This window comes from Mustela lutreola, chromosome 12 (genome assembly GCF_030435805.1).
Source record: "Mustela lutreola isolate mMusLut2 chromosome 12, mMusLut2.pri, whole genome shotgun sequence".
Lineage (NCBI taxonomy): Eukaryota > Metazoa > Chordata > Mammalia > Carnivora > Mustelidae > Mustela > Mustela lutreola.
In genome coordinates this window covers 61695978-61721476 of record NC_081301.1, presented here as the reverse complement: position 1 = coordinate 61721476, position 25499 = coordinate 61695978, and the positions used below count along the sequence as shown (strand labels likewise).

The 25499-nt window shown below is 38.0% G+C and overlaps 1 protein-coding gene and 1 non-coding gene across 13 annotated transcripts in view; one reads left to right on the top strand and one right to left on the bottom strand.

Annotated features, from left to right (window-relative positions):
- KDM4C (lysine demethylase 4C) overlaps positions 1 to 25499 on the top strand; it is a 521081-nt gene that overhangs the window by 108686 nt on the left and 386896 nt on the right. For all 12 annotated transcript variants that reach the window (XR_009346376.1, XM_059142108.1, XM_059142109.1 and 9 more), the window contains 2 exons: positions 806 to 855; positions 22617 to 22720. Coding sequence is in view for 11 of the 12 variants with exons in the window: in XM_059142108.1 (XP_058998091.1) it covers positions 806 to 855; positions 22617 to 22720 (154 nt within the window). In the remaining variant the exon portion in view is untranslated. The remainder of the gene's footprint in view (positions 1 to 805; positions 856 to 22616; positions 22721 to 25499) is intronic.
- On the bottom strand, positions 5255 to 5361 carry LOC131813274 (U6 spliceosomal RNA). The gene has a single exon (XR_009346700.1). It is a non-coding gene; the product is annotated as a U6 spliceosomal RNA (small nuclear RNA).

Genomic DNA, 25499 nt, shown 5'->3' with positions numbered 1-25499 from the left:
TGAGTATTTTTGTTCAAGGGTGAAAAATTTTTTTTTCTATAATCAAGATTTTAAAAGTCATAAAATCATAAAAATCAATAAACAGTGCTTTTTTATCGCTGGTAATTTTTTATTTAAAATCTATTTGAGAGGTGCCTGGGTGGTTCTGTCGGTTAAGCTTCTGACTCTTGATTTCATCTTAGGTGTGCCAGGCTCTGCCAGGTTGAGAGTCTGCTTGAGGATTTTCTCCTTCTCCCTCTACCCCTTCTCTGGCTTGTGCTCACTCTCAATGTGCTCGCTCTTTGTCTCTAATATAAATAAATAAATCTTAAAAAAAAATCTATTTGGAAAGTATAATGTTCTTAGAAAGGTTTGGTGGAAGTATGAATATTGCTATAATAATTTTGTGTTCTGTCCTGCTTGTCAATAAAAACATTTTAAAAGGTTTAAAAGAAAGCACAACTACCTTGGTTTTCTTAAAAACAGGCCAAACTTCTGGGATGCTGTGAGTGTTGGAAAAGAGGTTCTAGTGTCCCTTCTGTGGCTAGCTGCCTCCCTTGTCCAAGGAGTTTACTGGTCTTGGGCCTTTGTTTCCTAATGAGTAAAAATGTGGTTGGGATGAGGTTGGACACTGAAATAGGTGGTTTACAGTTTATTTTTCTTCTGTCTAGTGTCCCAGGTATATGACTCTGCGATTGGTTTTCTAATCTCCATTCATTTCGTCCAAGTGGAATTTGGCTTTTTTTTTTTTTTTTAATGACGTTATCTAAGGATACTAGCTGAGCAGTTATAAACCTAAAATTTTTATTTATGTTTAAAATTTTAGGTATGCAATACCCCCGGAACATGGAAAGCGACTTGAAAGACTAGCTCAAGGTAAACTTGCTTTCTTTGTTTCTCATCTGGATAGATACTTTGTTATTGTGGTATTTTTACGGTATAGGATGTCACCATTAGTTTTACTCTTTCCAAGTAAATGAGTTTTTAATGTTTTCCTAATTGAACAATTAATTTTTTTTTCACATTGCCATGTGACTATTTTTCCCTGTTGTATAATCTTCATGTTTATTTTAGTTGGCTGCTTAGTATTTCATCAAGTGATACACTTAACCTATTTTGATTATTTCCAATTTTTTCTTTTATGTAACATATATATGTGTATATACATATATATAAAACATTTTCTTAACATTATTGTGCTAATAATACTTTTCTTTCTTTTAAGTTATACTCTTGAGTTAAATTCCAAAGAGTACTGATGCTGCATCTCAGGGTGCAGGTATTTTATGCATACTCTTCATGTTGTCCTGTTATTTCACTAAGGGTTGTGTTATATCTCCTTCTGACTCCTGGTTTGGCCCCCTGGGTTTGGGATTGCTATCATGGAAGTATTAAGATGACTGTTCCCAGATAACCAGTAAGCATGAGCATGTATGCCTTCTTAGGCAAATTTAAGCATACCTTACTGGAACTTGAATTTTTATTTTTTGTGGCTTTATCTATCTTTGTAAGGGCCAGAATGAAGAACTCTATTAATGGGTTCATTCTGTACCCACTTGTATCTGCACAAAGTGCCTTCCTCTTTCTTTTCTTTTCTTTTTTTCTTTTTTTTTTTTTTACCTTTAAGGTTTTACTTATTTATTTGACACAGAGAGAGAGAGAGTGAGAGCATGTGCACACAAGCAGGGGGAGCAGTAGGAAGGAGAAGCAGGCTCCCCACTAAGCAGGACCCTGAGTTCATGACTTGAGCCGAAGGCAGATACTTAATCCACTGAGCCACCCAGGTGCCCCTCTTTTCTGTCTTTAAGACACAGAAGAAAACCTTGCCATACCTGTTTATACAAGGGAGAAGAATCTGATTCACCCCCTGCCAACATCATCTGTTTTGCTAGCCATGCTTACCAAGGAATAAGTAGGCTGGTAGTGACTTATTTCTAGGGGAAGGTGGAATTGCATTAGAGTGTAAGACGTTTTGCTTTTTATCCAGGATCAAATCCTCAGTGACCATTGTCCTTTTAGGCAGGTGCTGATTTGTTTTCAAAATTGGTGTGTTTAGTTTGCCTTTTAGTGGGAAAGGATTTTTGTTCCTGTCTTACATATGCTTTCATTTAATAATGAAATGGGGACACTGAAAAATCCCTTTTATTGAACAGAAATTGTTAATGCTATCTAAAAGTTACTTTCCCCCCAATTATAGAAGAGTATTAGAAGGAACACTTACAGTATCACATTTGTCAGAAGCATTATTATAATTTTGGCAGACTAATAACTATAAAGCCTTAGTGTTTTTATAATGTAATACATTGTAGTAATAATAGCAATGTAATTGTAATCTTGAACTTTGTTAGGGACTATTTTCATGAATATTAAGGTGGATGAACCTTGGTTCTGAAGAAAAGATTAGAGTGTGGCTGAGAAAACGATTACCATAATCCTTAAATACACAGGCAGTGAACTTTGTGCTAAATCTGTATGCTGAACTATACTCTTCTCTATAATAATTATTCCACCATTTTCTATCTGCCTCACCACCAGAGACCTGGAGCCAATGTAAACTTTACAGTATGGAGTCACACACTAAAATTTCTACTATAAATTGTCTGCACAAACTTTGACATAAACTGTCTGAAAATGACATTCTAGGAAAATGGGTACCATTTGTTTAATCAGTAAGAGGTTAATAAACTTGAAGGATGTACAAGAATTTTGAATCAATTGCACATTTATTCAAACCTGTTTTACAGGATTATTTTGAGAAATGACACAGGGAAAAGACCCAATGAGACAGTAGAGGATTCCCATCCTAACTGAGCATATGCCAACCAAATTAATTACTTTCTGCTAAATAATTAAAATGATAAAATAATGCAGTAAGTGTGATGGAACATTATAGGATGTCTAGGTCAAGGCAGCACTTGATACAGAAAATGAAAAGCAGCCAAGGATATTTTCCATTATCTTGTCTGCACATCATAATTATCACACTTGCCTTTTATGCATGAATGCTTTCATCTTTGGTTTCTATTGAAATCTTGATTGACTGTGGCACCTACAAATATTTTATCTCAAAGACATTAAGCCTGCATCTAATAAAGACAGGAGTTTGATTTTGCCCTTCAGCTGCTTTCTCATTTATATAGGTTTTCTTTTCCCCCAATATTGTGTAGATGTAAATGTAATAAAAAAAAATTCAAGTGAATTGTTGCAATTTTTATACTTGTTATGTTTGCTTATAATGCTATTACATTCTAATTTTTGGTTTGATACAATTGAATGGAAAGTATAAGGGAGAATAGAGGTATAATATTAAATCATGAATGACAGTTTTGAACATTTTCACTTTTTAGAATGTCTAAATCTCATCTATTTTAGAAATAAGACAATATCTTTGCTGTTCTATTGAGTTAAGCAAAGTATGGATTGAAGTAAATTGGGAATGACTAAATTTTTTTACAAAGAGCTGTCTTCCATTAGTCTTTTGTTATGGATAAAATGCCGGCCAATATTAAAAAAATTGAAGTTGATTTACTGTGGTCAAAATTTTGGTTACTGGAAAAAGAAAATATGAGTTAGGGCTTTGTGCAACTGAGTTTGGAAGTGTGAATGATCAGCAAGAATCTTGTTTCAGATGGCAGTAAGAAAAGTGAATTCTTTTTTTTTTTTTTTTTTTTTTTTTTTAGAAAAGTGAATTCTTATACTTACATAGCAGGTATTTTATTTTATTATTTTATTTTTTTCCATTAAAATATGATGTGTTATTTGCCCCAGGGGGTACAGATCTGTGAATCATCAGGGTTACACATTTCACAGCACTCAGCATAGCACATACACTCCCCAGTGTTCATAACCCAGCCATCCTATCCCTAACACCCACCCCCCAGCAACCTTCAGTTTGTTTCCTGAGATTAAGAGTCTTTTATGGTTTGTCTCCCTCCTGGTCCCAGCTTGTTTCATTTTTTCGCTCCCTACCCTCCACAGCCCCCCTGCCCTGCCTCTCAAATTCCTCATATGAGAGAGATCATATGATAAGTGTCTTTCTCTGACTTATTTTTTTTTTTAAAGATTTTATTTATTTATTTGACACAGAGAGAGAGATCACAAATAGGCAGAGAGACAGACAGAGAGAGAGATGAGGAGAAGCAGGCTCCCTGCTGAGCAGAGAGCCCTATGCAGGACTCGATTCCAGGCCCCTGGGATCTTGACCTGAGCCGAAGGTAGAGAGAGGCTTAACCCACTGAGCCACCCAGGCGCCCCTCTCTAACTGACTTATTTTGCTTAACATGATACCCTCTACCCTCTAGTTCCATCCACATCGTTGCAAATAGCAAGATTTTGTTTCTTTTGATGGCTGCATTCCATTGTATATATATGCACATCTTTATCCATTCTTCTGTTGATGGACATCTAGGTTCTTTCCATAGTTTGGCTATTGTGGACATTGCTGCTATAAACATTTGGGTACATGTGCCCCTTCTGATCACTACATTCGTATCTTTGGGGTAAATACCCAGTAGTGCAATTGCTGGGTCAGAGGGTAACTCTATTTTCAACTTTCTGAGGAACCTCCGTACTGTTTTCCAAAGCGGTTGAACCAGCTTGCATTACCACCAACAGTGTAGGTGGGTTCTCCTTTCTCTGCATCCTTGCCACCATTTGTCATTTCCTAACCTGTTAATTTTAGCCATTCTGACTGGTGTGAGGTAATATCTCACTATGATTTTGATTTGTATTTCCCTGATGCTGAGTGATATTGAGCACTTTTTCATGGATCTGTTGGCCATTTGGATGTCTTCTTCTTAGCAGGTATTTTAGTTGTGACTTATTTTAAAACAACATTCAGGAAGGAGGAACAGAAGAGTCATTATTATGAAGGATTAATTTTTTTTAAAGTTTTTTAATTTTTATTTTTTATAAACATATATTTTTATCCCCAGGGATACAGGTCTGTGAATTGCCCAGTTTACACACTTCACAGCACTCACCAAAGCACATACCCTCCCCAATGTCCATAACCCCACCCCCCTTCTCCCAACCCCCCTCCCCCCAGCAACCCTCAGTTTGTTTTGTGAGATTAAGAGTCACTTATGGTTTGTCTCCCTCCCAATCCCATCTTGTTTTATTTATTCTTCTCCTACCCACTTAAGCCCCCATGTTGCATCACCACTTCCTCATATCAGGGAGATCATATGATAGTTTTCTTTCTCTGCTTGACTTATTTCGCTAAGCATGATACGCTCAAGTTCCATCCACGTTGGCGCAAATGGCAAGATTTCATAAAAATGTGGAACGCTTCACGAATTTGTGTGTCATCCTTGCGCAGGGGCCATGCTAATCTTCTCTGTATCGTTCCAATTTTAGTATATGTGCTGCCGAAGCGAGCACGGATTAATTTTTTTTAATAGTTAGTTTTGGGGTATGTGTGTTTTAATGACTAGTAGTCTTGAATTTAAGCCTGTGAAACCAAGAGTATTAACCTAATTTCTAGGGATTCCTGTTCTAGAAGGTGGACAAGCGTCTGTGGGAGGGATGTAGGGAGTCTGTGGACTTTATGAAATTATACTTGAAATTGGTCACATGTGTGTATTTCTGGGAAGCAATCTTCAGATCCCTTCAGAGGGTTTGACCTAATAGAGATTGTGAACCTGCTGTCAAGAGACTAGAAGAGCAGCAATAAATAACAAGTCATGTTAATTTTATGAACTGATTCTAACTTGACCCATTCTCATACCTCTGTCTTGGAATTAAGAAAATGTACTTTTATCTGCTCTCCAAATGATAAATACTTTATTCCCTTAAACATTCATTTAGCTGATGGTCTGTAACTATTATATTAAAATGCCTGGCTGTGAAAGGCTAATAAATAAAAATACCCTTGATTATAAATAATCAATTTTAAGGAGTCCCCTAAGCCATAAAAAATGAAGAAATTCAGTGATATATTCTTTGCCTTCATGCCTAACTCATGCCCTAGACATGGAGATCAATGTATGGTTTGTCAGGCTATGTTATTTTCATCTTTTTATCAGTTGATTGTATTAAGAATGATTCAACAGTCCCTAAGCTTACTTTCCTCATAATCTGATGTCAGATATCACGGTCTGTGTTTAAATATATCTGAATATTTTATGTCTGGCTATGTTCTAGGATTTTAGGCATTGGTCAGTAATACATAACATACAGCAAGCTAGTGTAATTCTAATGTAGGGTGATAGACAATTTTGAGAAGTGACAGCAGAGATTGGGAAAGGAAAATTCAGGAAGGGACTATCAGCTAGCAGGGGGGAATTACTATGGAGGGAAATTAAGACTACTTTGATTCTTTGGGTGGAAGCTGAGCCAGGAAGATTGTGAATAACTTGGCCTTGACCTGTTTGAGCCCAAAGTACTTGGCCTGGGGAGTCCTTGATCTATGCCTGTGTGGAAATGAAATGGAAAAAGCTTGACCATTACGTGGTGTACTGTGTTCAGGAGATAAAATAAGGCACTTGTTTAGGAGAACCACTATCCTTCTCAAGATTGAGATCAGTGTGAATTTCCTGGTGCTCCTCTGGAGTGCTCCATGGAGCTCTGTCTCTTCTTTTTTTTTTTTTTTTTTTTAAAGATTTTATTTATTTATTTGACAGAGATCACAAAGAGGCAGAGAGGCAGGCAGAGAGAAAGAGGGGGAAGCAGGCTCCTGCCAAGCAGAGAGCCCGATGTGGGGCTCAATCCCAGGACCCTGAGATCATGATCTGAGCCGAAGGCAGAGGCTTTATTTAACCCACTGAGCCACCCAGGCGCCCCAGCTCTGTCTCTTCTATTACGGATGTTGATAGATCATGGGACACTTGGAGCAGAGTGAAGCCTGTTTTGGTAGATTGTGGACATTTAGAGCTGAGTGAAGCTTGCAATGTGATAATTTTCTACCCGTTCCTGAGTAACTAATTGTACAGTGAGTAGTAGAACACACAGAAACATCAGCTATAACTTAAACCTGTGAAGTTGATGTCATATGTAGGGGTGTGGGTAAAAATTACCGGGTTTCTCCCCACGTACTCATTGGTTCTTTTCATTAATAAGGTTGTTAAGAAATTTCATATGTAAATTCAATATATCTATCTATAAACATTTCCCACAGAAGCAATCCTTCCATATCCTTTTTCTGTGTTCTTTTCCTTACCATTTGTTTGTATGCTTGCAATATATTTTTAAGCCTATTAGTTATATGAATATAACAAAAACCATTATAAAAACTGTATCAAAGTATTCTTGGGTAAATTTCAATTATATTTGAATGAAATTTTCTGTTGCTAATGTGGAGATGTATTCTACATGTCTGATTTCTTCATCTTTCCTCATTCCTTTCTTCCCTTCTTCGTTTCTTTCCTAAATGACTAATAACTAATATAAGCTTCTCCAAAATAGTGTTTACAGATCCATAGAAAAAGTTACTAAACTTTGATTTGTAACCTTTTTTCAACGCTGCAACTTTGATGATTTAATAGCAACAGCATGTGTTTGTGTTTGTCATATTTGTCATATGAGATTAGGATTTAAAGGGAGTTTTTAGTGGGGCATCTGGGTGGCTCGGTCAGTTAAGCATCTGACTCTTGCTCTCAGCTCAGGTCTTGATCTCAGGGTTGTGAGTTCAAGCCCTGCCTTGGGGTCCACAATGGGGATGGAGCCTACTTAAAAAAATAAATAAATAAAAGGCATTCCTTAGTAACAGCTAATATACTAGAAAATGTAAACCAGTTGACGGTTTGTAAAAATTTTCATCTGAAGGAAAGAGTACATATTTTTAGAGTGTATCTCCTTTATTTCTAAAACGATTGAAAAACATTTAATTATTATTATGGGAGGTCAGATTAATTGAAGTATAATATACTTACAATAAAAGCCACTCCCTTTAAATATACAGTTCAGTGAGTTTCGACAAATATGTACTGTGGTGGAACTACCACCATCATCAAAATATAGAACATTTCCAATTCCTTGAAAAGATTTCTTTGTGCCGTTTCTCAGTTAATCCCTCCCCACAGCCTTTAGCAACCACTAAATCTGATTTTTGTCCCTAGAGTGTCATAAAAATAGAATTTTATAGTATGTAAACTTTTGTGTCTTTTTTCACTTAGAATAATGCTTCTCACTTATGATCACTTTTCCATTGTACACAGGACATGCACCTGTATTCAAAGAATGCACCTGGTCCTTGAGAATGCTTATGGGTTTCTGCACTTCCCATGCTGTACAACTCCTTGCAGTACTTTATTGTCTTAGCAAAGGTTATTATGGAGTACTTTTAGGGCTTCGAGTCTCTTTTGGGATCTCTGGAGTACATGCTTTTTATAATGCTAGCTTTTCACCCTCTTTCATTTTGTTTGTATTGGAATAATGGTTCCAAAGACTATCCTTCTTGCTTACCACTATATGATATCTTTTTTTAAAAAATATTTTTATTTATTTATTTGACAGACAGAGATCACAAGTAGGCAGAGAGGCAGGCAGAGAGAGAGAGAGGGGGAAGCGGGCTCCATGCCAAGCAGAGAGCCGATGCCCAATGCTTGCCCAGGGGCTCAATCCCAAGACCCTGGGACCATGACCCGAGCTGAAGGCAGAGACGTTAACCCACTGAGCCACCCAGGTGCCCCACTATATGATATCTTAAAAAGTAAACAAAAATATTATCTTTAGTTTGCTAAGGAATTGGCAGCTAGCAGTGTCCTATCTTTGTAGATAGTATAAATGAGGTATAGACTCTAAAAATCAAGTTGTATTTCTAGATGAAATTATGTAATGTGTGGGCTCTGCCTCAAAAATAATACAGAATGGAGAAAATGGGTGGCAATATAGAAGAAACAAGATGCACCATGAGCTGATGATTGTTGAAGGCGGATGGTGTGTGTGTACATGGAGGTTTATTATACTCTTTTACTTTATGTTTGACATTTTCTATAATTAAAAAAAAGAGAACATAGTTCACTTCACAACCAAACTAACTAAATAAATAAATAATCAAGTTACATAAGCAACCTATTAAAAGTTTTTGTTATTGCTCTTCCTTTCTCTTAGTTTCCTCTTGAAATATACAATTAAACTTGCGCTCCTTGGAGCCTATGCAGGATTGCAGTTTGTTCTAATTTGAGTATTTATTTAATATTGAATATTTGTTTATGAATACTTACTTAAATGTTTGGAATATTTATTTAAATATTGAATATTCAAAATAAATATTTATTTTTAAAAAACAGATCAAAGTTTTACTTATTTTGAATATTATTTAAAACAGGTTCTGGGGCGCCCGGCTAGCTCAGTCGGTAGAGCATGAGACTCTTAAAACAGGTTCTGTATTCTTACTATTTAACAGTTTAGTGAAAACATAGGTTGTTTTTCCAAACTATTCTTTCAGTTTCCTACCTCCAAATCACATACCATTTCATTGGGAGTTCATTGATTTACCTGTCACAGAAGCCCTAATGTGTCACTTGTAGGGAAGAGTTGATATGGAGGGAATAAGTTGTAAAGTGGTGTCCTTACCAGTATTCATTGCTTAGAGTGTAAAAGAAGTGATTACCTTCTCAGTTTGGTCTTTCTAGCCTACAGGGTGTTTACATTGAAGCCCAATTGTGAGTGGTCATTTGGAATCCAGACCTGAGTTTTGATATTTAATTTTAAAACAACAGCGTTAGAGAACAGGTGGAAGAATCTACAGGTGAATACAAGGTTAAAAATAAACCTGTATAGTTTAACTCAGGTCATGCTTGACAGTTAGAACTCCTTTTTGAGGGGGAAGTTTGTTACTTTGTGACTGGAACAGTTAGGTTTAGGTTAAAGGGCCCAAGGGAGTGAGGCAGGTTTTAAGGCTTAGTACCCATTGACTTTTCATGATAGCACCCCAGTCAGTTCTCTAGGTCTCTTGGAATTGTGATTCCCTCTTCTTAGCTAGCAGGCTGCAGAGGTAGTGGAGAAAGAAGATTTGTTGAACTAACATGAGGACTGGAGTCAGTAGGGTAGAAGTGAGAAATAGGGATAAAAAGAATGGTTACTATTTACTCAAATTTACTCTGTGTCAAGTATACCAATAGTTTGTTTTTTTAAATCAAGATAAAACTCACATAACAAACTATTAACCATTTTGAAGTGTCCAATTCAGTGACAGTGAGTATGTTCTTATTATGCAATCATCACCTCTATCCAGTTCCAAGAGAATTTCATCACCCTAAATGGAAACCTTGTATGTATTAATTGGTCCCTGCCTTTTCTGTCCTGCTTCTCCCCAATCCCTCACAACTGCTAGTGTGCTTTCTGTCTAGGAATTTACTAATCCATGATATTTTAGTGTACATGGAATTATGCATTATGTGATGTTTTATGTCTGTCTTCTTTTACTTCTCATCTTTTCCATTTTCAAGTATGTATCAGTGGTTCATTCTTTTTTATGGCTTAGTAATATTACATTTGTGGATATATTACATTTACTTCATCCATTTATCAGTTGATGGACATTTAGGTTGCTTCCACCTTTTAGCTATGGATAAGTTTTTTGAGCATTATCTTGTTGGATTCCCATAATGATCCAGTGAGAACAGCCACTATAGAAAACAGTGTGGAGTTTCTTCAGAAAAGTAGATATGTAACTACTGTATGATCTGACAATTCCTTTTCTGGATATATATCAAAGGGGAATTAAATCATTGTCTGGAAGAGATATCTGCACTCTCATATTCATTGCAGTGTTATTCACAGTAGGCAGGACATAGAAACAACTAAAGTGTCTGTTGACATTTGAATGGATAAGGCAAATGTGTTATATATGAAGACAGTAGAATATTATTCAGCCATAAGAAGGAAATTCTACCATTTGTAACAACATGGATGAATCTTGAGTACATTATACTAAGTGAAATGAGTCAGAGAGTAGGATCTCATGTGTAGAATCTAAAAAAACTGAACATATAGATACAGAGAACAAGTTAGTGGTTGCCAGAGGTGGTGGGCAAGGTGGAGAGGAAATGGGTAATGGTAGTCAAAAGGTACAGACTTACAGTTTTAAGAAGGTTAAGTTCTAGGGATGGACTATATAGTATGGTGGCTATAGTTAAAACTGTATTGTATAAGTGAAGGTTTCCAAGAGAATAGATTTTAAAAGTTCTTATCATACACACAAAAAATTCTGAGGTGATGGTAATCATTTCATAATGGTAATCAATCAAATTCTTTCTCTGTATACCTTAAACTCACACAATGTTACATGCCAATTATAGCTCAGTAAAGCTGAAAAAAGACAATCCAGGAAGGAAGATAACTCTATGGATGAGGAAACTGAGGAGCTGAGAGATCACATGACTAGTCAGAGCTACATGAGTGTTGGATTTGTCTTTGGAATCCATGTCTCAGCAAGGCTCAGCAAGTTCTTAACAACTATTATTATCTCTTGTTTTGCTGGCCATGTAGACAAAGTGAGGGTGGTTTTAAATATTTCAGGAGGAGGGGCAAGGTGGTGGAGGAGTAGGAGACCGTATTTCAACTGGTCTGCTGAATTGAGCTAGATATCTACCAGAGCACTCTGAACATCCATGAAATCAACCCGAGATGTAAGATTACACACTTCTGGATCTCTATGGGGGCAGAGGATCACCAGTGGAGAGGTATAAAAACGTTGGGAGTGTGTAGACAGATATTGGAGGATAAACAGAAGGGGGACGGAGCCACCAGAAGCAACCCATTGGAAAGTAATACCACAATGTTAAGGTGCCCTGAGCTTGGGGACCAGCAATAGCTTGGGGACTGGTGGCTGCAAGACCAGAAGGAACTGATAAGAGCACTGTAACAGAACAAAGGGAATTAAGGGACAATTGTTGGGACCTGGTGGCCACAGGTGTAGACCTATGCCACAGTCCCAGGTCAGCTGCAGCCACTGCCCATCGGTGCAGGCCACAGTCAGCAGTCCCTGGGGCTGGTGGCTGCTGCGGCCAGCAGCACTTCCACAGCCATTTCCACAGCCTCCACCGTCGTAGGGGTGAGGGCTTATGGCATAGGCTTGAGTCAGTGGTCCCTGGGCCTGGCAGCTGCCATAGCCACCACAGACGCCTCTGCCTCAGAGGTGGATGAGAGGACCTGCAGGGGACTTGAGTCAGTGGTTTGGGAATGGCAGCTGCTGGGACTGGGCTTGCCCGGAATAGTATTGCTCATGGTTTTGGTGGCACGGGGGTACAGAGACAAATGGGGCCTCAGGTGACTACTGAGATGGTGGCTGGGGGTGCGTACCACCTGTGGGAGACTGGATTGTTCAACAGAGTTTGCAGAAGGGGGGGTCTGTATGTTCTGAGAGAGGAGGTATTCCACTCAGAAAGGAGCAGCTGTGGCTTCCCTCTGAGGTGGAAGTCTGGGTGCAGCCAGTTTACTTTGCTCTGACCCTCCTTAAAGGCAGGAAAAGCTGCCATAGAACAAAAACCTCCAGAGAACAAAAGCTGGAAAACCGGTTTCCATGGAGCCCAGCCCTTTGATAGGGAGCAGGGCAACTCCACCCAAGCGGGATTGATGGAAAAACAATGAGGCAGGTCCCTCCCACAGAAGACAAGTGGAAGGAAAAAGAGGACAACCACAACAGGGTTTCCATAAAACTATAAAACCCCAACATCAGGAGAAGACAATATATTAAGCTGCCAGTATTGCCTCACAGCCTGTATATTTCTTAGATATAACTTTTTTCCTCTCTCTTTTAAAATTCATTCTCATGATTTTTTTTCTTTAATTAATTTTTTTATCTACTTACTGTTTCAACTAGATGTTTAATACAACATATTACATAGTAACTTTATAACTTGAACTTTTTTCATACATACACATTTTTTTTTCTTTTATATGGATATAGATATAGATACAGATACATAGATATGTGTCAATGTAGTCCTTTTTTCCCTATTCAGTACTACATCTTTATATATACACTAGTTTTAATTTCCCCGTATCCCTGGAAAGTTAAGGCCTCTAACAAAGGTGATAAGACACACCCAGGAAGAACTGAAGTACCCTTCCTCCCCCACATTGAGGGATTATAACCACCTTCCCATCACCCTCCTTTTTATTTTGTGTTTTTTAATTTTCTTCTTCTTTTGTTGCTCTTTGTTTTTGTTTTTATACTTTATAAATATTATTCTTGGGGTTCATTTTGGCAGGGTTTTTCTTTTTTTCTTTTTCTTTTCCTTTTGTCTGCTTTTTTGTTTGTTCATTTTTGTTTTTGTACTTTATAAATCTTACCCTTGGGGCTCCTTTTGGCTTTTTTTTTTTTTTTTCCTTTCTTTTTGGTGGTGACTTCTGATTGCTCTGAAACTTTCCAGGTTGCAACTTGCCTGGATCGTGGTTGATATTTTCAGCTATACATCCCCTCAGCCACCTCTCACCAGAATGACTAGGAGGAGGAACACATAACAGAGGGAAAATTCAGAGAGTGTGACCTCTGCCACAGAACTATTGGATATGGACATAAGCAAGATGTTGGAAAAAGAATTCAGGGTAACAGTTAGGCAGACAATGGCTAGGTTGGAGAAAACCATTAGTGGCAACATAGAATCTCTAAGGGCAGAAGTGAGAGCTGATCAGGCAGAACTTAAAAATGCTATCAATGAGATTCAATCAAATCTGAATACTCTAACAGCTAAGGTAAATGAGGCAGAAGATCGAATTAGTGATCTCAAAGACAAACTGATAGAAAAGAAGGATCAGGAGGAGGCCTGAAACAAACAGTTTAGAAGCCATGAAACATGAATTAGAGAAATAAATGATGCCAGAAACATTCCAATGCCAGAATTACTAGGATGCCTGAGAGGGTAGAGATAGAGAGAAGACTAGAAGATATAGTTGAGCAAATCCTAGCTGAGAATTTCCCTAAACTGGAGAATGGAACAAATGTTTGTGTTCTAGAGGCAGAGAGGACACTCCCCCAAGATCAACGAGGGTAGAGAGACCTACCGGCATGTCATTGTGAAATTCATGAATCATAAAATCAGAGTAAATGTCTTGTGGGCAGCTAGGGGAAAGGGATACCTTATGTACAGAGGGAGGAACATCAGAATAACATCAGACCTGTCCACAGAAACCTGGCAAGCCAGAAAGGGCTGGAAAGACATATTCATGGCACTGAATGAGAAGAACATGCAGCCAAGAATACTTCATATGACAAGGCTGACATTCAGAATGGATGGAGACAGAAAGAGCTTCCAAGACTGGCAAAGACTAAAACCTGACCCTACACGAAATATTGGAGGGGCAGTTCTATAAAAGAAGAAAGACTCCAAGAGTGATATAGAACAAAAACTTACAGAGACAATCTATAGAAACAAGGCCCTCACAGGCAGCATGATGACGATAAAAACATATCTTTCAATAATCACTCTCAATGTGAACAGCCTAAATGCTGCCATAAAACAGCACAGGTATGAAGATTGAATAAAAAGACAGGATCCATCCATATGCTGTCTACAAGAGGTGCATTTTGAACCTGAAGATAAGACCAATAAACCACTGGCCAGCCTAATCCAAAAGAAAAGAGAAAGGACCCAAATTAATAAAATTATGATGAAAGGGGAGAGATCACAGCTAACACCAAGGAAATAGAAACAGTTATCAGAAATTATTATCAATAACTATATGCCAATGAGTTAAGCAATCTAGATGAAATGGATGGATTCCTGGAAACCTATTAACTTCCAAGACTGAAACAGGAAGAAATTGACAACCTGAAGAGACTAATATCTAGTAATGAGATTGAAGCAGTGATCAAAAACCTCCCAAAAAACAAGAGCCCAGGACCTGATGATGCATTCCCTGGGGAATTCTACCAAACATTCAAAGAAGAAATAATACCTATTCTCCTGAAGCTATTTCAAGAATAGATACAGAAGGAAAGCTTCCAGACTCTTTCTATGAGGCCAGCATTACACTAATCCCCAAACTAGGCAAAGAGCCCATCAAAAAGGAGAATTTCAGACCAATATCCTTGATGAATATGGATGGATACCAAGATTTTCAAGAAGATCCTAGCTGATAAGATCCGAAAGTACATTAAAAAGATTATCCACCATGACCAGGTGGGATTTATCCCTGGAATGCAAGCATGGTTCAATATTCACAAATCAATCAATATGACAGAACAAATCAGTAAGAGACAAGAACCGCATTGTCCTTTGAATTGATGCAGAAAAAACATTTGGCAAGATACAGCATCCGTTCCTGATTAAAATGCTTCAAAGTATAGGGATAGAGGGAACATTCCTCAACTTCATAAAATCTATCTATGAAAAACCCACAGCGAATATCATTCTCAATGGCGATAAGCTAAGAGCCTTTGCATTGAGATTAGGATCACGACAAGGATGCCCACTGTTGCTACTGCTGTTCAACATAGTACTAGAAGTCCTAGCAACAGCAATCAGACAACAAAAAGAAATAAAATGTGTTCACTTTGGCTAAGAAGAAGTCAAACTCTCTCTCTTCACAGATGATATAATACTTTATGTGGAAAATCCAAAAGACTCCACCCCCAGTCTACTAGAACTCATACAGCAATTCAGCAATGTGGCAGGATACAAAATCAATGTACAGAAACCAGTTGCTTTCTTATACACTAACAATGAAACTGTGGAAAGGGAAATTAGAGAATTGTTTCCATTTAAAACAGCACCAAAAACCATAAGATACCTAGGAATAAGAGGTGAAGGATCTATACTCAATGAACTACAGAACACTCATGAAAGAAGTTGAAGAAGACACAAAAAGATGGAAAAACTGGAAAAAGATGGAAAAAGATGATCATGGATTGGAAGAGTAAACATTGTTAAAAATCTGTGCTGCCTAGAGCAATCTATACTTTCAACGCCATCTGGGTCAAAATACCATTGGTGTTTTTCAAAGTACTGGAACAAACAATCCTAAAATTTGTATGGAACCAGAAATCACCCTGTATTGCCAAGGAAATGTTGAAAAAGAAAAACAAAACTGGGGGCATCATGTTGCCTGATTTCAAGCTTTATTACAAGGCTGTGATCACTCAGATAGCATGGTACTGGCACAAAAACAGACACATAGACTAGTGGAACAGAGTAGAGAGCCCAGTTATAGACTCTCAACTCTATGGTTGAATAATCTTTGACAAAGCAGGAAAAAATATCCAGTGGAGAAAGGACTGTCTCTTCAATAAATGGTGCTGGGACAGTTGGACAGCTATGTACAGAAGAATGAAACTTGACCATTCTCTTACACCCTACACAATGATAAACTCGAAATGGATTAAAAATCTCAAAGTGAGGCAGGAGTCTATCAAAATCCTAGAGGAGAACATAGGCAGTAACGTCTTCGACATTGGCCACAGCAACTTCTTTCAAGACATGTTTCCAAAGGCAAACGAAACAAAAGCAAAAATGAACTTCAGGGACTTCATCAAGATCAAAAACTTCTGCACAGCAAAGGGAACAGTCAACAAAACAAAGAGGTAACCCACGGATTGGGAAGAGATAGTCACAAATGACATTACAGACAAAGGGCTGACATCCAAGATCTATAATGAACTCCTCAAACTGAACACACACAACAGATAATCACAAAAAAATGGGCACAAGAGATAAACAGACCCTTGTCCAAAAAAAAGACATGCAAATGGCTAACAGGCACATGAATAAATGTTCGTCATCATTAGCCATCAGGGAGATTCAAATAAAACCGCATTGAGATGCCACCTTACTCCAGTTAGAATGGCCAAAATTAACAAGACAGTAAACAACATGTGTTGAAGAGGATGTGGAGAAAGGGGAACCCTCTTAAACTGTTGGTGGGAATGGCAGTTGGGGTAGCCACTTTGGAAAACAGTGTGGAGATTCCTCAAAAAATTAAAAATAGGGTTCCTAGGTGGCTCAGTGGGTTAAGCCTCTGCCTTGGGCTCAGGTTGTGGTTCCAGGGTCCTGGGATGAGCCCTGCATCGATCGAGCCCTGATCTCTGCTCAGCAGGGAGCCTGCTTCTCCCTATCTCTGCGCCTGTCTCTGTGCTTACTTGTGATCTCTCTCTCTCTCTGTCAAATAAATAAATAAAATCTTTAAAAAAAATTAAAAATGTGTCTACCCTATGGCCCTGCAATTGCACGACTGGGTGTTTACCCTAAAGATACAGATGTAGTGAAAAGATGGGCCATATGTATTCTAGTGTTCAAAGCAGCAATGTGCACAGTAGCCAGACTGTGGAAAGAGCCAAGATGCTGTTCAACAGACGAATGGATAAAGAAGATGCGGCCCATATATGCAATGCAATATTACTCAGCCATCAGAAAGGATGAATACCCAACTGTTGCATCAACACGGATGGAGCTGGAAGAGATTATGCTGAGTGAAATAAGTCAAGCAGAGAATGTCAATTACCATATGGTTTTACTTCCTTGTGGAACACAAGGAATAACATGGAGGACAGTAGGAGAAGGAAAGGAAAAGTGAAGGGGGGGGATAAGAGGAGGGATAAATCATGAAAGACTGTGGGCTCTGAGAAACAAACTGAGGGTTTTAGAGGGGAGCGTGGGTGAGCCTGGTGATGGGTATTAAGGAACACAATGAATCTTGGAACACTACATCAAAAACTAATGATGTATTGTATGGTGACTAACATAATACACTAAAAAAATCAGTAAAACAAGAAATAAAAGTTATAGAGATAATAAAAAATATTTCCAACAATTAGCTCTTTGGTCTAAAACTTAGCTCTCCAATTTATACCAGAGAAGAAGTGTGTTAGTCAAGAGTGTTAAAGGAGAGAGGAAGGTTGGTGCTCAAATAAGTATGTGTGTTAAGCACCAGTAAGAGGGGATTGAGTAAGATTTATACGGAATCCCATAGCATAGTTTGCACCTTGTAGTCTGACTCTCAAATGCTCCTACCAAAATATCCCTATAGAAGAAGATACTTTGGGTGGCTTTGTGGCTCAGTTGGTTAAACATCTCCCTTTGGCTCAGGTAATGATCTTGGGGTCCTGGGATCAAGCTCCACGTGGGGCTCCCTGCTCTGTGGGGAGTCTGCTTCTCCCTCCCCTCCATACCACCCCCCTCACGTGTGCTTGCATGCTCTCTCTCAAATAAATAAAATCTTTTAAAATAAGAGACTGAAACCACATCTCCCTACAGCACTCATGCATATTTTGTATCTTGTTCCCTTAATGTGTTTGTTTTTATGTAAGAATAAAACAAGTGACCTAACGTGACAGGAGTACAGAATTATGAGTCAGGTTTATTCTGTGTGTTCTACATATAGCACATTACTTAGAGACCATGGGGTGTGAGGTGTGGCAGTGGGATGCTAGCTGCTATTTCCTTAACTAGATGATTGAAGGTTCAATGTAAAACTTTTTCTTTATTTTAATTTTTTTAAATGATTTTATTTATTTATTTGACAGAGATTGCAAGTAGGCAGAGAGATAGGTAGAGAGAAGGGGGGGAGGGAGGCTCCCTGGGATCATGACCCGAGCTGAAGGCAGAGGCTTTAACCCACTGAGCCACCCAGGCACCCCTAAAATTTTCTCTTTATTGGAACTTCTTGATTTCCAAGATTGTGGAAGAGCAGATAGTTGCCCTGTGTGACTGGTTAACTGGAAAAATTTATGGACTCTTACAGTAGTAACATTAAAATATAACTTCCAGAGAGTACTTCATCTAAATAAATTATTCAAAACTTAGAAAAGAGAATGTCAAGAAAGCAAATATTAGAGTAGAAAAAATGATTCTGAGAGGCATATTTTGAAGAACTTGTTTGCAGAAGTTTTAACACATACTATCTTTTTTCTTGGTGACTCTTCAAAAACTTTAATTATCTTAGGTTGAATTTTTACTTAAATATTATCATTTCTATCCATGTTACTGTTGTTTCTTTATGCAAGTGACCCCAAAGTTGTTTTTTTATTTTACTTATTATTAAATACACCAACATTTCTTCAACCAGCGTAATTCTGAGTTTTTAAAAATACTATCATTTTGTATCTAATAGTATTCTGGCTATACTGGGTTGTTTATACGTTGATAAAATAATTTTCATAGACTGTGGGGTGAGGCGAATATGAACCATGTATTCATGCAGATATTTTGAGGTAAAACTCATTTTGAGGCACATGCTTGAGCATAATTTGTGCTGATTATGAGGTGTTTTCCAGTAGTGTAAAATGTAATTCTGATAGCCTGTTGTAAATACAAATTCTAAACCAAAGTTTTTAATACGCTGCAAATTACCTTACTTCAGTGGTTTTCCAATTTAAATTAACTTATGACCAGTCACCATATTTTTCAGGTCCTGATTACAAATCTGTATCAAAAGAAAATTGAATAGACTCCTCTTTCTTCATTGATTTTAATTTAAAAGTCAATTCATTTAGGATGTGCAGAGATACAGATTTCAGAAGTTTGATAAATCCATTTGAATTGTAATATTAAAAATGTTTCCATGGGTTGTGTGTGTGGGGACCTCCCTCCTGTGCTTTACTGTCTGTGGTGTAAGACTCAGCATGTCTTAGTGTGTAGATATGGCCGTTACATTAGTGTGGTATTTTCTCTCCATTCACTGAAATCTGCATTTTTTTCATAGGGTCGTTTATTTGGTATAATATTCTATTTCCTATTTATATATAATATATATTAACCATATACAGAGGGCTGCCTCAAGTGACCATATAGGACAAAATGATTCCTTTTATTCCTATTGGTATTGTAGGGAATGGTAGTATTTCTTTTTCTTTTTCTTTTTTAGAGAGACAGAGAGTGTGCATGACTGTGGAGGCAGGGTGAGGGGCGAGAGGGGCAGAGGGAGAGGGAGAGAGAGAATCTTAAGCAGGCTCTATGGCCAGCATGGAGCCCACTCTCACAACCCTGAGATCATGACATGAGTGAAATCAAGAGTCAGATGCTTAACCGACTGAGCCCCTGGAATGATAGTATTTCTGTTGTTTTCTTTGCCATATACTTTAAAAATTTCCAGCTATTTAAAAAACTCAGATGCAGATGTTTAAGCAGAACATCCTACCTTTTGCAGGTGGTTCCTTATACCCTAATGGCTTTTTCCTGGCAAGTTGATCTGTTTCCTTCTGATGATCACATACTCCATGGTGGCATCAATAAGTCCTATTTATTTATATTTTTTCTTTTTCATTTATTTGTTTAAAAATATTTATTTATTTATTTAACAGAAGGAGATCACAAGTAGACAAGAAGCAGGCAGAGAGGGGGGAAGCAGGCTCCCTGCTGAGCAGGGAGCCCAACGCAGGGCTCGATCCCAGGACCCTGAGATCATGACCAGAGCTGAAGGTAGAGGCTTAACCCATTGAGCCACCCAGGCACCCCTCTTTTTTTTTTTTAATTTAAATTCAATTAGCCAACTTACAGTACATCATTAGTTTTTGATGTAGTGTTCAATGATTCATTAATTGCATATAACACCCAGTGCTTATCATATCACATGCCTTCCTTAATGCCAATCACCCAATTATTCCATCCCCCCACCTACCTCCCTTTCCACAACTCTCAGTTTGTTTCCCCGGACTCAAGAGTCACTCATGGTTTTTCTTCCTCTCTGATTTCTTCCCATTCAGTTTTCCCTCCCTTCACCTATGATCCTCTGTGCTGTTCCTTATATTCCACATATGAGTGAAATCATATGATAACTGTCTCTCTGATTGACTTATTTCACTTAGCATTATACCCTCACTTCCATCCATGTGATGGATATAAATGGTAGTATTCATCCTTTCTGATGGTTGAATAATATTTCATTGTAAATATGAACCACATCTTCTTTACCTCTTCAACTATTGAAGGGCATCTTGGCTCCTTCCACATTTTGGCTATTGTGGACATTGCTGCTATGAACATTGAGGTTCAGGTGCCCCTTGGGATTACTATGTTGGTATCTTTTAGATAAATACCCAGTAGTGCAGTTGCTGGGTTGTAAGGTAGCTCTAATCTTAACTTCTTGAGAAACCTCCGTACTGTTTTCTAGAGTGGCTGTACCAGCTTGCATTCCTGCCAACGATGTAAGAGGGTTCCCCTTTCTCCACATCCTTGGCTGCGTTTGTTGTTCCCTGTCGTGTTAATTTTAGGCATTCTAACGGGTGTTAGAATGGTATCTCATTGTGGTTTTGATTTACTTTAAAAATATTGTGAGACACTTCCATGAGGTTAAAATTGTTCATAGTTAGTTAATGAATACTGGTAATCCTTTTGTCAAATTGGTCACATCTTGAACTATTTGCATGTAGTGAGCTATAGAGTTAGATAAGTAACATTTCTAGTGGCTTTGTCTTCATTTTGGCAGTGAAGGAATTAAACAGCTTCTGTGCCTCTACCCACTTTATCATGTGTATCCCCTTGTCTTCTTGGTGAGTTCTGTTTTCTTTCTGGGTTCTCTCTCTAGGATTCTTCTCTGTCTTTTCCCTGTGTCTCTTTCCCTTCTTGCTTTCCCACTTCCCCTTCTTGCTTTCCCACTTGCTTTGCGTTGGTAGTGTTTCTCTCTGAGTAAGTAAGGCGAAGAGCAGGGCATTATGCATATTCATTTTCCTGTAGCTTGCGTGGCTGAATTAATGACTCTGCCTCAGACAAAAACTACAGGGATGAAGTCAGTGGTGGAGAAAAACAACTATGTTTTGGTCCTTGATATACTATTGAGCAAAAGGGTTGCTGCATCTTAAGTTTCCTCATTTAAAGGACTGCTCAAAACACTGCTCCCACACAGACTGGTGGGACAGGTTTCCAAGCATTTGACCGGAGCTGTCTGGGAATTTGGTTCAGGAAATTGGTAGCAGCTAACCTTTTAATTTAAATTCCAGTTAGTTAACATGCAGTGTAATATTAGTTTCAGGTGTACGATATAGTGATTCAGTACTTCCACCGGTGCTCATCACAACACGTGCACTTCTTAATCCCCATCACACATTACACCTATTCCCCTCACCCACCTCCCTTTTGGTAACCATTAGTTTACTTTCTATATTTAAGAGTCTGTTTCTTGGTTTGCCTCTCTTTGTTGTTTTTCCTATTTGCTAGCTTGTTTTGTTTCTTAAATTCCATGTATGAGTGAAATTTACCCAAAGAACACAAAAATACTAATTTAAGGGACGTATGCACTCCTGTCTTTAATAGCAGCAGCATCTACAGTATCAGTTAACTGTATTAAATTGATCAGAAAGAAACACAAAAAGGTGGGAGGGAACTGCTGTTTCTTCTCTTGCCAGGTATTTGGAACGATCACCTCTAGGAATCTTTCTTAAAATGAGAGATTTCTGTATTAAAATGTGTATTAACCTTTCCTAACCATCTTTATTATTTTCTCCATTTACCAGATATTAGGTTGAATTAAAATTTGTAAGTTGAAATTTGTAAGGCTTAGTAATTTTATATCTTATGAAAACAATTCTTGGTAGCTCTTTTTGTAAGGAAGGTCAGCCTTTAGTGATATAAAGATGTATCCTTTAGCTTTTAAGAATTCTGACTCTAATTTTTAGTACCAGGGTTTTTTTGATGGAGTTGGTATATGTTTGCATAGAACGGTCTTTCTGTGAGAATACTAGAACATAAGCTTTAAAAAAATCTATCTGAAATTTTATCATAATTGGCACATCACTACTTATATTCATTGTTTCCATTTAGGTTTTTTCCCAAGCAGTTCTCAAGGGTGTGATGCATTTCTTCGCCACAAGATGACACTGATATCTCCGTCTGTATTGAAGAAATATGGTATTCCCTTTGATAAGGTAAATTAGTATTATTTTTTTAACATTCATTTTGTGTGCATAGTATTTATATGTAAGACAGATTTAACACAAACTAATATATCCTTGACTTCAAATAGGGTTTTTAGGATGTGGGGAGAAAAATGCAGATTCATGTTTTATAACAACAATTATTTATCTGAGTACTAATTTGAAATTACTTTATTTTAAAGATTTTATTTATTTATTTGACAGAGAGAGAGATCACAAGTAGGCAGAGGCAGGCAGAGAGAGAGAGGGGGAAGCAGGCTCCCTGCTGAGCCTGATGTGGGGTTCAATCCCAGGACCCTGAGATCATGACCTGAGCCGAAGGCAGCGGCTTAACCCACTGAGCCAGCCAGGTGCCCCATGAAATTAGTTTTATTTCAGGGTACATTTACTATAATTTCATGCTGGTTATAGTTCACTTATAATAATACTAAAAGTAAAATGCAGGACATTCAACAAAATAAGATGTAGCACTTCTACATTAAGGACTTTTATATGAACAACATAGTTTATGTATGTGTGATCTATTTTTTAAAAAGAACTCAGAACAGAGGCACCTGGGTGGCTCAGTTAGTTAAGCATCTGACTATGGCTTAGGTTGTGATCTCAGAGACCTGGGATGGAGCCCCTCCCGTGGGCTAGGCACTCAGGAGGGAGTCTTCTTGTCCCTCTTCCCCTCCCCTCACTTGTGTGCACAGGCATGCTCTCTTTCTCTTACGTAAATATAAATCTTAAGAAAAAAGAACTCAGAACAATTATCGTTAGTTTGGTTGGTTAGAGTCTATGATTACGATACCAGTATGTTGCTTCTAAACATATTCAGACATAAAACAATTGAGCGTTCATCATGAATAAAATTGCCTGATGATTTAATAATCAGAAGTTGCTTCTTTGAAATATTTCTGAAGATTAGGTTCTGTAAGGCTCAGTACATACTGGGTTCCTCTTTCTTTGTGCCCATGGGTAGTTACTGGGTCAGAATTATTATGAGCATGAGAACTCTTTTTTGAACATGAGAATTTTTATGTGAAGAAGCTAAAGTGACAAAAAGCTTTTGACCAGATAAATAAAAGCTCGTCTCAGTTAGAAGAGGATTTAGGAATTAGCTACTTGTGGACATATTAATAAATAGCTACACTCTCTTCATCTTTTTTTCTTCACTTTTTAATTTGACTTTTCTTCCCATAATATTTGTTGTTTTTCACTTTAGAAGTTTTTCACTTGTGACTAAATCTTTACCTCTTCTTAATCCCCAGCCCTGAAAGCACATCCCCCCACCCCCAGCTTTGTTCAGTGTAGAATTTTTGTAAGGACGAGGAGTCATTCTTCAACTTGGAGGTGGTTGCTGCTCACTCACAAACTGTCTATGCTGTATTCATGCATGAGATGAGACATATTTGTCTTGTGTGACAGGGATGCTCTCACCACTGTTTTACTCGCATAGTCTTAGCCTTGACAAAAAGCAGGTCTTTGAGATGTATACTGTGGGGGATGTGCCTGTGTGTGGAGAGAAGCTGGTGATGGACTACAGCACTCACAGGTACAGAGGGCAGGGGCTGTGTCCCCCAGATGGGCCACTGCCACTGTGAGGTTCTGTCTTACTTACAGATACCTCTAGGCACTGGGCTTTTTAGTCTCAGACACATCATCAGTGAGTCTTTCTTTTAGGTGGTTGGCATTAACTTAATTAGACACTTCTATTTAAGTTGGAATTTTAGAAGAGAGAGGAGAATGAATGGAATAGTCTCCCAAGAACAGAAAATCCTTAATGATTTTAGGGCTGGTGATAGATACTGATCAAGCTGGTCTTTGAAGAGAGGGTCCTGTGAAATAGCAGAGTGTGGGATTGGTTCATTTCCCCAGGATTGGAGGCCTTTGGAGCTTGTAGCTCCTTTCCAAGCTCTGGGGAGAAGGAGGCAGGTGCCCTGCACCCCTTTCTGGGCTGTGGCTTTTCAGTACTACTTGGTAAATCACCAGATGACAGGTTCTCCTTTAATCTCTTGAGGTTGGGACATTTCATGGCTTCTGAAGACACCAGTGCCTCACCATCTGATTGACATTTGCAGTTTTTTATGTGAAATACTGCCATTTCCCTTTCCATGTTGACAAAGAATATGTGATGACTCTGTACTCCTCAAGGAACTTATTCTCTGATGATGATAATGTATCATGGGACAGAGTAGTGTAGGCTTCTGAATTAAACTTCCCAAGTTCATTCCTGTTTCTGTCACTTGGGGAAATTACATAATTTTTCTGAGTTTCAGTTACTTTAGCTGGAGAACGATGATAATAATAGTACCCACTTAATAGGACTATTATGAGGATGAAAAGAGATGATCTATAAAAGGGTTTTGCATAGCCCTCTTTCTCCTCATTTTGACCCTGTTTTTAGGCAATCATTTCACAGTCAAAGTAACATTCTTTTCTATAGCTCATGGTGTGATTTGTATGTTTTGGTGGTTATAAAAAGCCAGATTTCTTTCAATGTATTTGCAATTATATATATATATATATATATATATGCACACACATATACATATATATATGTTTAATAAACTGATAATGTCTGCTTTTAGATGTGTACTTTCCTTTCCAACTTCTTTTGTGATATGGAATTGTGATGATTGTTTAGTCTTTTAATAAAAGGGACTCGTTCTTTTCTGTCACCATGCTTTCTTATGTACATATTACACAGAGGCAGTAAAATAAGCCAAAAAACATTTTGGCTAACTGAGACTCACTGTTTCTGGAAATTATATAGAAGCATAAAATT